Source organism: Agelaius tricolor, unplaced genomic scaffold (genome assembly GCF_023055355.1).
Source record: "Agelaius tricolor isolate 1412-34295 unplaced genomic scaffold, bAgeTri1.0.p SCAF_22, whole genome shotgun sequence".
Classification (NCBI taxonomy): domain Eukaryota; kingdom Metazoa; phylum Chordata; class Aves; order Passeriformes; family Icteridae; genus Agelaius; species Agelaius tricolor.
In genome coordinates, this window is record NW_027269282.1 from 6495629 (window position 1) to 6508484 (window position 12856).

Below are 12856 nucleotides of genomic sequence, written 5' to 3' on the forward strand. Positions count from 1 at the left end.
ATCACATCTCTCTCTACTGATGTATAAGGACTTTCAGGGTGGGGGTTACAGGCAGAATTACCAGCTCTTCCTTCTTGCATGCACTTAACTGGATGATGAGATATGTTCTCCCTTCTTTTACTCCTAGACAATGGAACCCATTTTGCAGCAGCTCCTGGGCTGCCCCTGAGCAGCACAGGCTCTCTCAGTTTGAAGGCTGCAACTCTGGTCTCAGCAATAAGCAAAGAGATGCTTTGAACACTGATCTGTTCCAACAGCAATTCAGTGGCAGCAGGACAGCACTGAAAAGGGCTTCTTTTGGCAGGAGCCTGTGCCTTTCTTTGCAGACTGAAAGTCTCTTGCATTGCAGCAGTGTCTATCCTAGCTCATGAGAGCCCAGAGCCAAAAAATGAAACAGCTTGCAAAGCCCTCATTGAGGAAGCACATTCTTTGCAAAAGAGCTGCCAATTTTGCCTGACACCAAGGTCACTGAAAGGTAAATTACCATTAAACTAGATTATAAAAGCCATTCCTACTAATAACCACTGATCTCTGTCATGGTGCTACAATAACAACCTATGTCTACATCTAATTACTTCATGTCTTGGCCTTATGAGGAAATGGGAAGACAGGCTCTGAATGAACTTTCATTCAAGTGTTTCAGTAACCACTGGATTGTATTAGACCTTTTAATCTAAATTCAATTACTTATTTTATCAAGGTAGAGGGGCCCCAGCCACCGGACAAAGAACTGTAACGAGATATATACTAAAGGACAAACTCTTTCCTCTGCTGAGATGAGAGGTGAAAGATAAGGAGTATCATTTGCTAACAGGAAACTAAGGCATTGGGACATTAAGTGATTGGTCCAAGGGTATGGGCATATTCTTCAGCAGATCAGGAATATAAACTAGCTTTCCCACATCCCAGCCTGGGGATTGTGTTTCCAACCCCCCATCCATGGATCCCAAAGTGCTGAGAGATATTCCACCCTCCTGCCCAAAGCAGAGTCTGGGTTTGGTACTTCTGGATTCACCCCTCCCTCCTAGAAGGAGCTGGGCTAAGCTGCTGACAAACAACTCCATTCAGGCACCAAGCAAATACCTGCAGTTTGTGCTGTGCCAAAATTCCTGCTCCAAAAATCTCAGAAACTCCAGAGGCAGTAGAAGTGGTAACAGCATTGTGAGCCATGAAAAAGCCAGCCCCAGGAGCAGAGGAGCTCCTGAGGGGTTCCTGAGGTACCTGCCCACACCCAGCCTCCCCAGCCTGCCTCCACCTTGCACTGCATCCCATGGCAGCCTTTCAGCCTTTCCCACTTCCCACTGCCCAGCCCTGGCTGGCAGCACTGGGATTCCCCAGGGGCTGCTCTGGCAGACAGCAGTTCCTCTCTAGCCCTGCTCTCTTTCTTCCTTGGCTGCACAAGATGAATAGGGCAGCTGAGGAGCGTGCAGAGAGGACAGGCAGGCACAGAGGCAGCATTCAGCCTGCTGAATAGCAAGTGCTGTCAGAGGAGCACCCAGCCCAGGCCTCCCTGGCTAATTTGGAGTTTTACAGTAACAGTTGGGCCTTGCAAGAGGGAAAAGTCACCCACGGTTACAGCTAGAGAAGGCCATTCTCCCCAGCTGTGAGGAAAGGCAGATGTGTGGATGGTGACAGCTGTAACAGCTGGATGACCCCTACACTGGGCCACCTTCCAGACCAGCAGAGCAGATCCTCCCTCAGACAAACCAGCCCTCCTCACCCTGCTGGCTGCAGGGCCGTGCAGGGGAGCAGGGAAGAAAAGGGAGCAGCAATGCTTTGGCTCCTCTGCCCCGCTCCAGGTGCTGCTGGCTTTGGCAAGGCAGGGCAGGGAAGGACAGCTGGCAGATGGTTCATCCAAATACACTGAGAAGCAGCAACATCCCTGCTGAATCCCAGAGAGCTGCTCCTCTGGAAGGCAGCCCCATCCTACTGGAACCCCACCAGCATTCACCCAGGGCGATGAGCAGAATAAACCAGGTGAGTGCAGACCAAGGCACTCAGGCTGAGTGAGACCAGGTTTGCCACCTTGGTTTAGACCATCAGAAAAAATTATTTTCTTCTCTTGCACTTGCACCTGTATTGACTGGCTAGCCTTCCATCTTCTTGCTTTTCATGGGAAGAGAATAAAAAGCCCAGCCCACTGTTGTCCAGTTGAAAAGTTTTCTTTTACCCACATAAAAATAATTATGAATATACAAATAATCGTAGAAGAAAAGAAATCTCCCCACAGCAAAATGAGAAGTGCTGTGTTTTTCAAAGGAAAACCCACAAAAACCCCTCTAAGCTTCTGGCAGACAATGAACTTTCTCATTGGAGAATCACTGCTAGATTAAACAAAAAGCGAAATTCATAATCCTGAGACAAGCTAAAATCCCTCAAAATAAGAAAACTGTAAAACTGGAGAACTTCTCTCAGAGTCTCCCTAATAAGCCAGACAAGTGTCAGACAGCTATGACCACTGTCACAAAGCTGTCTGATTTTTAGACACAATGAGAGCTCACAGGGAAGAAAGAAAGAAATAAAACCCCACCCAGAGTGTTCTATTAATGCACCTAAAATCCAGCACTGCTTGGATTCACACTCTCCTTGGGAGCACTAGGCTGGTCTTTGTTGCAAAGCATGATTCATGGAAGGACAGAGGCAAACAATGTGTTTGGCTGGCTGTGGGCTGTGAACTGCACAGATGAACCCAAGCAGCTCTGCGTGGGCTGCTCTGGAAGTTTGAACAAGACTCGCATTGAGAAGGGGCAGCTCTAACCCAGGAACTCTGAACTTTAACAAAACGGCAGCAGAAAATGCACACAAAGCTTTTTTCAGTGAGCTGAGCAAACAACAGACTCCTCTTCCCTCCACTGGAAGGTGGGAAACAGCATCCAAGAAAAATTAAGGGAAAAAAAAAAGAAGGAAGGGAGAAGCAAAACATGAAAATTACCATGTCACACAGAGATTTTACTGAGCACACCCGCATTTAGTGCCATATTGATCTATTATATCATAGAAGTTTGGGTGGGAAAGGACCTTAAAGATCATCTGGTGTGCAACGGAGGGTGTATGTTTGGCACTTCACAGCAACACAGTGCTGTGCTTCTCTGCAAAGGGTCTCAGCCTTTCCATGACAGAGCAACTGGTGAGTCACTGGAGGTCCCCCACTGCCAAAGAAATTTGCTGGATGACATCCCAGAGAAGCTGGCACCCCTTCCTTTGGAGCAGGCCCTGTTAGCTCACTGCCCATCAAACTCACAAGGTCCCCAAAGCTGTGCTAGGCTACAAACTGCAGGTCTGTGCTCAGTGATGCTCACAGCCTCAGCAGATGGGATCATAGCACAGAGTGCCATGGAAAGCCATGCTGGGAGCTGGGGGGGATCAGAGAAGTGCCACATCCTCACTGTGCAGGGCACCAGGTCACACACAAGTTGTACAACACAGTAACTCCTGCTGGGACAGAACCCAGCCAGGAAAACAGAAAGGAAGCAACTAAAGAAGCATCAGTGCAGTAGTCAAGAGGGTAAGGAATGATCCATCCAAATTAAGATGTCAACTAAAAAAAGTTGGACCAAGTCAGGCAGGGTAGGACATTAAAGACAACACTGTTTTTAAGGTAAATACCCCCAGAGCAGGGCCTGGGGGTATTTACACTTTCCCAGTGGGGAGAAAAACAATCCCAACAATTTTTACAAAGCAGAACTCACATCTGCTGCCAAGCCCCAGAGCTGAATCCTAGACAGAGACACCTTTTCCTGTGAGGCTGCCTCCACTGATTCCCTTCTGTCCCCACGATCTTTTCTGCTGCTTTTCCCCCTTACTCCTTCAGTTTCCAGCTAAGGTTGGTGGTTGGCTGGTTTGGGTTTTCTCTGCCTTGTGAAGGGCTGCTCTCCTCTCCATCACTCTATAGGGATGACTTCACTGGAGGGGTTGGTGACCATCTGACCTGCACTCAAAGCTCATCTGCTGTTTGCTGGCCAATGCCATGCACAGCTGTGCCCAGGAAGGGGCTACCAAGAAGTGGCTGATCAGATGGAACAGCTGCCTTCAAGAAAAAGAAATACAAAAACCACTCAACCAAATGCCACAAGCACACAGGGCTCCACTGCTGGAACCTTGTGCAAGAAGGCATCCCACAGCTCAGCACAGCCTTGCTCTGCCCTGCCTTAGAGCAGCCTTTGCTCCATCAATGGGGCCACGTGCTCCCTGCACCTCACCTCAGCTCTTTGCCAAGGCTCCTGGAGCATGGTTTTAGTCAAAATGCTGTGGCAGCCGTTGCCTCATCCCTGTGCAGAGGAAAGCACATTTCCATCCCTGTGCACATGACAGAGCAGCAGCAGGACAGAGGCACACAACAGCCCCCAGTGCCTGCTGAGCCCACAGCCACAGCACCTCCTTCCCATGCAGAAAGGAAGCCTGGCATATCTCATTCCTAAAGCAGAGAGGGAGAAATGCAAGGTCCTGCAGAGATTAACTCTCACAAGGATGGTGAACAACAGCCCTGGAACAACACCCGTGGTTTGTGCCACTTCAGTACAAATAAAGGAGGTTAACTGCCAAATATATTTTGGGATGGATTTCTCTCTCCCAGGCAAGACACAAATTGAAGGAAGCTGCCAGATACACATTGGGTTATGCTGTTTTTTTTTAAGAGAGGACAAGCACACACACACACCCTCCCAAGGCCTCATATCAAAGCATTTTCCCACCATTCTCTGTTGATTTAATGGCATCATTTCTCCAATGAACAATAGGAACACAGCAGAAGAGGAAAGCAATTATGTTTGAGAAAGCAAAAGCAAGAGCTCTGGGGTCAGAGAGAAAGACAGACACATAGCCCTGGAGTCCCCAGTCTTTCCTTGCTGTTTCCTCTGCAGAAAGGGCTTTTTGAGCCACGCTGCCCACAAGAGCCAGGGCTGGGCCTCTGGAAAGCAGAATGACCACACCAGGATATTGCACCACTGCAGGGGCACAACAGGATTTTTAAGCATCTTGAGTGTATCAGGGTAGGCTGGCAGAGCCTACAGCAACATCATTATTGATTGCTAGATTTCTTTCTTAATAATCTTGCTCAATCCCTTGTCCAGCATGCAGTCCTTATCCATCCTCCTCAAGGTAATCTGGAAGCCCAAACTCCAAGAGGGAGGATCATGCAGCTGAGTCACTGAGCAGTGTTGATGGAGCAATGTGCAAACCAGAGATTTTTTCCTCTGAAAATCTGGTGTTTTAATTATCAGCAGAGAAAAGTGATAAAATCCCCAATACCAATTCTCCCCCCCGAAAAAATCCTCCCCACTCCCACAAAATTCCCCCATCTACAGACATCCCTAAGGACCAGAGTTCACACTCCTCCCTAGTAAGATTCAAAGCAAACCAGTGCTCACTACACTTCAGTTTAGGGTTAAGGAGCATAGAAAGACAAGCTTTAGTAATTCTACAAAGAGGTCAGACTACAAACCCTCTCCTGCCATGAGTCACCACTGCTCAGGGAGCACCTCCCAACAGGGATCCAACATCTGCCACCAAGGGAGCCACAGCTCCCACCCACCACTCCCCCAGGTGCCAGGGCAAGGCACACCTGCCAGGTGACCTGGGGACATTCCTCACTCTGGCATTCAGGAGATGCCACCTTTACTCCTCTCCCACACCTCCAAAATGATATTTCACTAAGCCAGGGTGGCAGAGCAGCCTCCCAGGAACAGGCAGCTCCCCTGTTTGCTGTGGATTACCAAGGCAGCTGGGCACCACATGAAATGTCACAAGACACATGTGCCCTGTTAGGAAACACCAGTCTTGTCCTAATGCTGCAGGGATGCCCAGAGAAAGAGGCTCTGCCCTGCTTCACACCCCAAACACCACTTTCATCACTCAACAGGTTTTCAAATGGGATTGAAATCTCTGGTACCAATTTTTTTATCTGTGTTATTAATCCCTGTTGCCAAGAAACTCCCAAATACATTTTCTCCATGGAGCTTCTTTATCCAATACTCATAAAAACAATCATTGGTGGCCTTGAGAAAAACAAGTGTCACTCATGGAGAGGATGCTCAGAAGAGAACCTCTCCCAGGCCACCCAATTTCTGCAATGGCTGCACACACACTAAATTTCCAACACAGGCCCATCCATGTGACAGAAATGTGTCCTACCAAAACACAGGTGGAGACACATGAGCTCCCACTTGTCCCCTGCAGATGCAGGCCCCACTGGTGTGATCTGACTCACGGAGAACAGACCAGAGAAGCCACAGACATTTCCCTGCTGAGATGAACAACTGCAGTGACCAGATGGAGGGTTCCTGGTTTGACTCATGGTGACAGCCCTGCTCCCCTGCCCATGGATGCTTTACTGCATGGGGGAACCTCTTATAAGGCAGAGGTAAGCACCCAAAATTCTGCCAAGAGCAAGCCTTGGTCAAAAAACTTTGATTTACCATCTGCACCCTGAGCTTGAGCTCATCTCCAGCAGCAGCAAGTCAGGCTCACAGAGATGCCCTGCAGGAAAAGGAGGCTCAGGACAAGACCACCCCATGGCACCTGTGCCACCCTCCCCAGCAGAGCCTGGCAGGAGCCCAGGGGGGCTGATGCAGTGGAAAACCAGGACAATGATCTGCATTTCTTCTTTATTTTCATGTGAGTTGGAAAGCTTCTCCCCCCTCCTATCCTGACTGTGAGGCATGGGAAATGAAAGACAGCTCTTAAACCAGCAAAACAACCATTTAGGGGATAAAAAAGATTTTCTTACTTTGTCTGTCTTGCACTTTGTTTACATGAATGAGAGCCAGTTATCCAGACTGGGAACAATACTCTGAATTAAACCTCTGAAACCCATTACATAAATATGCCAAAAGTATCACTAATCCTATCACAGATTTAAAAGTTAGATCATTATTTTCATTTACCATCTCAGCAGAAAATTTGTGACAAGAAACTGCTGAGGAACGAGTTCAAGTCTTTCCAGCAAATTCAGCTTCCTTGGAGCTTTTCTAAATGCACTTTTGACTCTTTCATCCCCCTCTTAACACACTTTGGAGGCATCCCTGTAGCTTGGCTATAAGCTAGCCATGCTGGCATTTCTCTTTCCTCAGCATTACATGTTAATAAACACTTTTGTCACCCCTGGAACCCGGGGATCCTTTGTGGAGCTGTGGTTTGGGAGCAGCAGCTCCCTGCAGCTGGGGCAGGCCACACCAGCCTCCCTCCAAACCACACTGCTGTGCTTTCCATCCACAAAATGAATGGAATATAGCCCAGCACTGGCACTAGTGAGTTAATAACCTGTAATGAGAGCAATAACTTGAGGAACTCTCTGTTTGCTCGGCGCTAAGGGCAGCCTGGCCAGCCCAACACCCTCAGGTCAGGACATCAGGAGCATCCTGCATGCAGGAGCTGCCCTCAAGACAGTTTTCTAGCACTCACAGGCATAGAGAGATGCACATCCTCACCAGGGCCAGCTGGAAAGGCACAGCCAGCCCTTCCTGCTCTGCAGAGAAAACTGCTGCCCATTCAACTTGAGGGCCCAGAGAAAAAGAGGAGCAGAACATCTTGGACATGGCTCAGGAGAGATCCTAGGCTGCCACTGCAAACCTCTACTCAACCTTTGGTCTTTCCTTCCACCAATTCTGGGATTAAGCCCCAGCCCCAAAAGCAAAGTCACAGAGCCTTTCAATGTTCTCAGGCTAAGAGAAACACAAGGATTGCTTCTGTTTGGGCTTGTTGCAATTCCCTTTGCTTTATTGCTATCTGCCCAGCATTTCTAAGAAAGAATCAGGCAGGTAAAGGAAGGACAAATGACTGGGAAAACACTCCCCATTTCTAGGACTAGGCATATTTTGTTGCAGGAGACAGTGAAAACAATAAAAAAGTGTGGGCATTTATAAGATAAAATACCAATACAGTTGATTTAACTTGTTTGTTTCAGGAAAAAAGACAAAAAACAGAGAGGGCAGGAGAATCCCTGGGGCAGTTGTCCTCTCATCCTTACTGCCAAGGTGGTGGATGCTTAACTGAAGGGATTTGAATTCATCTTCTCTGGAGGCTGCTTCACTTACTCATGTTGCTACAGAGGGTAAAAAGCACCAGCTCTCCCACCTCAAAGAACAACTGGGATTTCTACCATGTGTCTCTTTTGGTTCCCCTGAAAAGCTTCTACATGTTGTGGGGCCTTCATCCCTCACCTTTGGTTACAAAGAAAGCCAGACAATCGTTTGTTTCTCCCAAAAGAAGTTTCTTTCAGGCACTCGCCCCAGTTTCTCTCACACTGACACCAGGAGGAGTTTGCTACCACCCCACACCCACCTGTGTGACAAACTGGCCAAAGGGGAGAAGGGCCTGGCCTGGCAGCCAGGGGGAAAGGTGGAAAGGGCAGGGAGCAGTGACCAGCTCCATCTCAGCCTTCAGCAGGGACATCTGTCACAGCCACCTGGGCAAGCTGCTAAGCAGGTCACACACTGCACAAGCTGCAGGCAAAAAACACAGGCACAAGAACTGCCAAGCTCTCAAGGGCTGCTCAGGCCATCAAACTCCCTCCTCATGGCATTCAAGAAATGTACACTCTAAATTTCCTCTCTATTTTGAGTAACACCTGCCTGAAATTTCCATGTGGGACATGCCAACTTATGCTTCTACAAATTGCCCCTCCTGAGGGGCAAGGAAAGTGCAGGAAACTGTTTCAGAGATGTAGAAAACAAATCCTTTCAGCAGCAAAATAATACATTTCATTTTCCCTACCCATGATTATCCATCCTTATCCAGAGCTCTTTGGAGGTAGTGCTCCAGCACATTTCACCCACATCCTTTGTGCTCAGGTGCTGGGAACAGCACAGGCCCAGCAGCTCTGCCTCTCTGCTACTGTAAGGAAATCCAGCAAATTGCACACTCAGCTTGGGCAACGCTTGGCTCGTCCTGCAAACCTGAAAAGGCTCCTGTGCATTAAATATTCCAGAGATTTTGTAAAAGTCCACTTTCTTCACTTGCCCTTCATCACAGGCAGCCTCTTAGGCCAAAGCACATGACTCCAGCAATGGGGCTGATATCAGAGCCGTGGCAGAGATGCACTCAGCACTCACTGATGCTCAGACTGGTTCCACCAAGATGTATTTCCTCCCCTAACTCACCTCTCTGCCCCCAGACCTCTGCTTGCACCTCGGCCATCACACTTTGCAGCTTTCCTGCCCTGTGTGAGGTGCCTGCAGGAACTTGCTCTCCTGGCTGCCACAAGGCACTCTGCCTTCCTCACATGAGTCAGCAGGCAGCAACAGGAAAGCAGTTCTTTGTGCTTGGAAAAGAATTGAGTGATTTTGAAGCAGTGGAATGTTTTGGACTAGTTAGCTGACCGACAGCATGAGAGCTTCAGAAGAGGCTGCATTATGAGAAGCAAACTTCAAAAGGATAAGTGACAAGGCCAGAGTGTTTGTGGTGCCTGAGGAAGTAATTAGAATTTAAAAGGGACAAAGATTGGATGAGTACACTAGGCTAAGAAAGATGAACTGCTGCCAAAAAAGTTTCTTTTGCTTTCCCAGCTCCCTCTAGCCCACATTAGAAATGCAGTTTCATGAATACCTCTGTCTCAAAACATTTTTACAAAAAACCCTTGCAGTTGTTGAAAACATGAGAAAGATGCCACCATCAAAAGCTAGGTGCCTCCTGCTCCCATTTCTCTTCTCAGCTTATTAATGGCTGTCTTGCTTTCATCATTCCCAAAGAGGAGAGGGTTTCTGCAGACTGCAAACCCCTCAGAGATAAGACATTTCTTAGACAAGGCGTTTTGTATACAGCACAGTTTATCTTCCTTCATCGAAGGGTTGGATTTTTTTTTTTTCTTTTTAAGCAAAGGCTTCAAAGGCTTGCAGGGTTGGTGAGCACTGCTGTCTGCTCTGCTGGTGAGTGACCTGCCAGGTCAGGAGCACAGCTCCAACTGGAGAGGTGTGATGTTAGCCAGAGATCAAACTGCACACAGAACTCGGTGGTTTCTAGTCACCGAGGATCATTGCTGAATTTCTGCTGCTTTCAGATCCCTGCTATGCGATCTTTGAACTGGTGATTCAAACAAATGCAAGGCTGAAACACAACAGAAATGTCTGTTCTGGTTTTCCCCAAAAAGCTGAAGCAGCTCACAACAAACTCAGCATTTAGCCCCTTCCACCAGGAAGTCTCAACACTTCTGGGAAAGCAAAGGCCAAAGCTAGAGGTCTGCAATAAACTCCAGGGGCAGAAGTGCAGCCTTGGAGTGAAGCCAAAGTTGGTGATCCACCAGGGCCTTTTCTCCCCAGCACCTGCTCTCTACCTGAAGACGTGAATTCCCCATTTCCTTGAACTTTTTCCCTACAGTAGAGACTCAACAGCTCATATTCAAACAGTGACAGAGACAAGTGAAATGAGTCACCATCTCTCCCAAATCAGGCAGAGCCCTGTTGTGTGCCCAGGTGCAGGTGAGAGATGGTGAGTCAGGCTTGAGGAATGAGCTCCAGCAGCACACCTGGCACAGCCCAACCACCCCATTCCCAGCTCGGTGGGTCACTGCAGCTGAGGCTCTCCAATTGCTCATCTGTCAAGAGGGCAAGGAAAAAAGATTGCTGGGAGTTTGGCAGGCGTAAACAGTCTTCCAGTAACACTCTGAGGAAGCTCACAGGATGTCACAACACAAAGTATTTACTGAAAATTGTCTCAGCATTCAAACGTTCTTTATGTATTTAGTTCAAGCTGTGTTGGATTCCATCTGCCTCAGGCTTGTGGGTGCAACCATAATCTCAACAGAATAAAAGTTTTCACCCTATGATGTCACTTATGCCCACAGGTTTCATGGGGACTTTCTTTCCCAAGCTCCTGACTCAGTTTTGAGGGAAAAAGAATGATCTTTGTACAAATGCAGCTACTCCTCACAAGAAGGTCTACAAAGGGTGCCACACTTTGGGACACAGCAGCAGCCTGGCAAAGCTTCTTGCTGTAGAAGTGAAGACACCAGTTCAACACTTGCTCCAGGAGGTATCAATGGTCCCATGAGCCTGGCCCATACAGAGGCAGCCACATGGGTGTTTGAGCCATGAATCAAAGGCAGTTGGACACCCAGCTCCCCCTGCTCTCCTGTGTGGTCAGTGCCAGGATTTGGGTGTCAGCTGAATGGGCTGAGCTGGTCTTCCTGGCCTCTTGCACTTGCATGGGAGTTGGAAGGTTGGTTTAGAATATGAAAGGAACATTCCTCTGAGAACACAGAAATGCCTGGAGGACACAGGAGAACTGCTGTAGTGCTGGGCAGCCACCACAGATATCACTGGAGCTGTACCCTCATCTCACAGAGATCTGTGCAGCCCCACTGAAGCTTACCAGAGTTTGAATGTAAGCCCAGAGAAGGATACTCCTCCATATGGAAACTCCAGGTTCATGCAGGCACAGATGGACAGTACAGAAATTTCCCAGCTCACATTAGATGCAGATGTCCAGCTCTGGGGATTCCAAAACACCAGAGAAAAACCAAGATGAAAGCAAAACAAATGCAAGCTGCACTTTATTGAAACAGGAAACCGCAAACCGCTCCACGTTCAATGGGAAGCCCAAACTCTGGGATTCTGTTTGTTTTGAACCATAAACCCCACCAGGCTAGTGGAGCCCTCCTCAAGGGTGGGAGGGACTGAGGACCAAAACCAAGCTCACATTGGGCTGCACCACAGGCAGCTCCTCTGCACACTAGCACCAGCTCCTCTGGAGCTGCTCTCCCATTTCCTCCCATTTAAGTCATTCCCTATACATACATTATACATGCTGCTGGTGCTCCTAGGGGTAGGAGTCCCTGCAAAACTCAGTGACCTCTGAGGCTCAGGCCAGGGGACCTGAGTTTCCTGGACACTACCATCACCACAAAGGCTGGTTTTGATCAGAAATACCAGCCAGGACCTGAGGAACTTTCATGAAAAAATACTTCTGTGCACCTTCAGTAAGAAAAAATACACAAAAAACCCCAAACCATCACTGTCCTGATGGGCCAGGATGCAGAAAAATCTACTTGTTGTGTGAGAGAATAAATACCAGGATCAGACTTCTTCATGCCAGTAGAGCTCCCCTGGGTGAGATTCATGAGGGCAGCTCCAGTGACTCCATCCCAGAGGGGTGCTACAAAGCCCTCACAGCTCCTGTTAACTGCACTAGCAGACTGAGTTTATGGCCTTTGCATTTGCCCAAAAAGCCCAGAGTAGCTGGGAATTACCAGACATAGCCACTGAAGACTGAAAACCAGTGCTGAAAAACAAACAACACCCAAACCAGGAATCACAAGGCAACCTTGAACTTCTTTTTGGAAATATTTAGGCAGGATGTCTTGCTGAGCTGACACATCTGGTTTCCAGAAGGACTTCAGCTGGGAGCTGTGCTGGACTAAAACTTTTCAGGATGCCACGAGAAGTGGGAAATGAGGAGCCTGGATTCTCATTTCAGCAAGAAATGAGGCTTTCAGCAAGAGGAGGAGATGGAGTTAGAAGCCTCAAGGGGACAATTCCCATGGCTATCCCTGCCCAGCAGGGACTTGGACATAACTTGAAGCAAAGTCCTCTATTCCCTGCATGTACCAAGTACAGTGGGAAGGTGATGTTAAGGCTGTGTTCAACTCATCTACTTCCCCTAATCCATCACTAACAATCCATCTTCTGGCAACTCAGAAGGGCAGACCTGTACAAGCATGGGTGTGATTGACTTACTGATGGCCCTGGTCCAACTAAAGATGTCAAGCACATGGTTACCCCCATCCCTTCACAGCACATCCTTGAATTCACTCTGAAGCAAGGCTGTGGTGGGTTCTGAGCCCATGCTCAGGCTGGGGGAGGGATGTCTCAGCAGCAGAGCAGGCAGGAGCATGCCTGTGCTTAGTCAGTTTAAAACCTCCCAAAGC

At 48.4% G+C, this 12856-nt stretch overlaps 1 protein-coding gene across 5 annotated transcripts in view; it reads right to left on the reverse strand.

Moving 5' to 3' along the window:
* AFAP1L2 (actin filament associated protein 1 like 2) overlaps positions 1 to 12856 on the reverse strand; it is a 66773-nt gene that overhangs the window by 30097 nt on the left and 23820 nt on the right. For 2 of the 5 annotated variants that reach the window (XM_071446170.1, XM_071446169.1), the window contains exon 1: positions 11302 to 11395. The exons of 1 other annotated variant lie outside the window; for it this stretch is intronic. In XM_071446170.1, the coding sequence (XP_071302271.1) occupies positions 11302 to 11341 (40 nt within the window). In that variant the 5' untranslated portion in view covers positions 11342 to 11395. Of the gene's footprint in view, positions 1 to 11301; positions 11396 to 12856 lie in introns of those variants that run through there. 2 more of the 5 variants (XM_071446173.1, XM_071446172.1) reach the window with 1 other exon arrangement.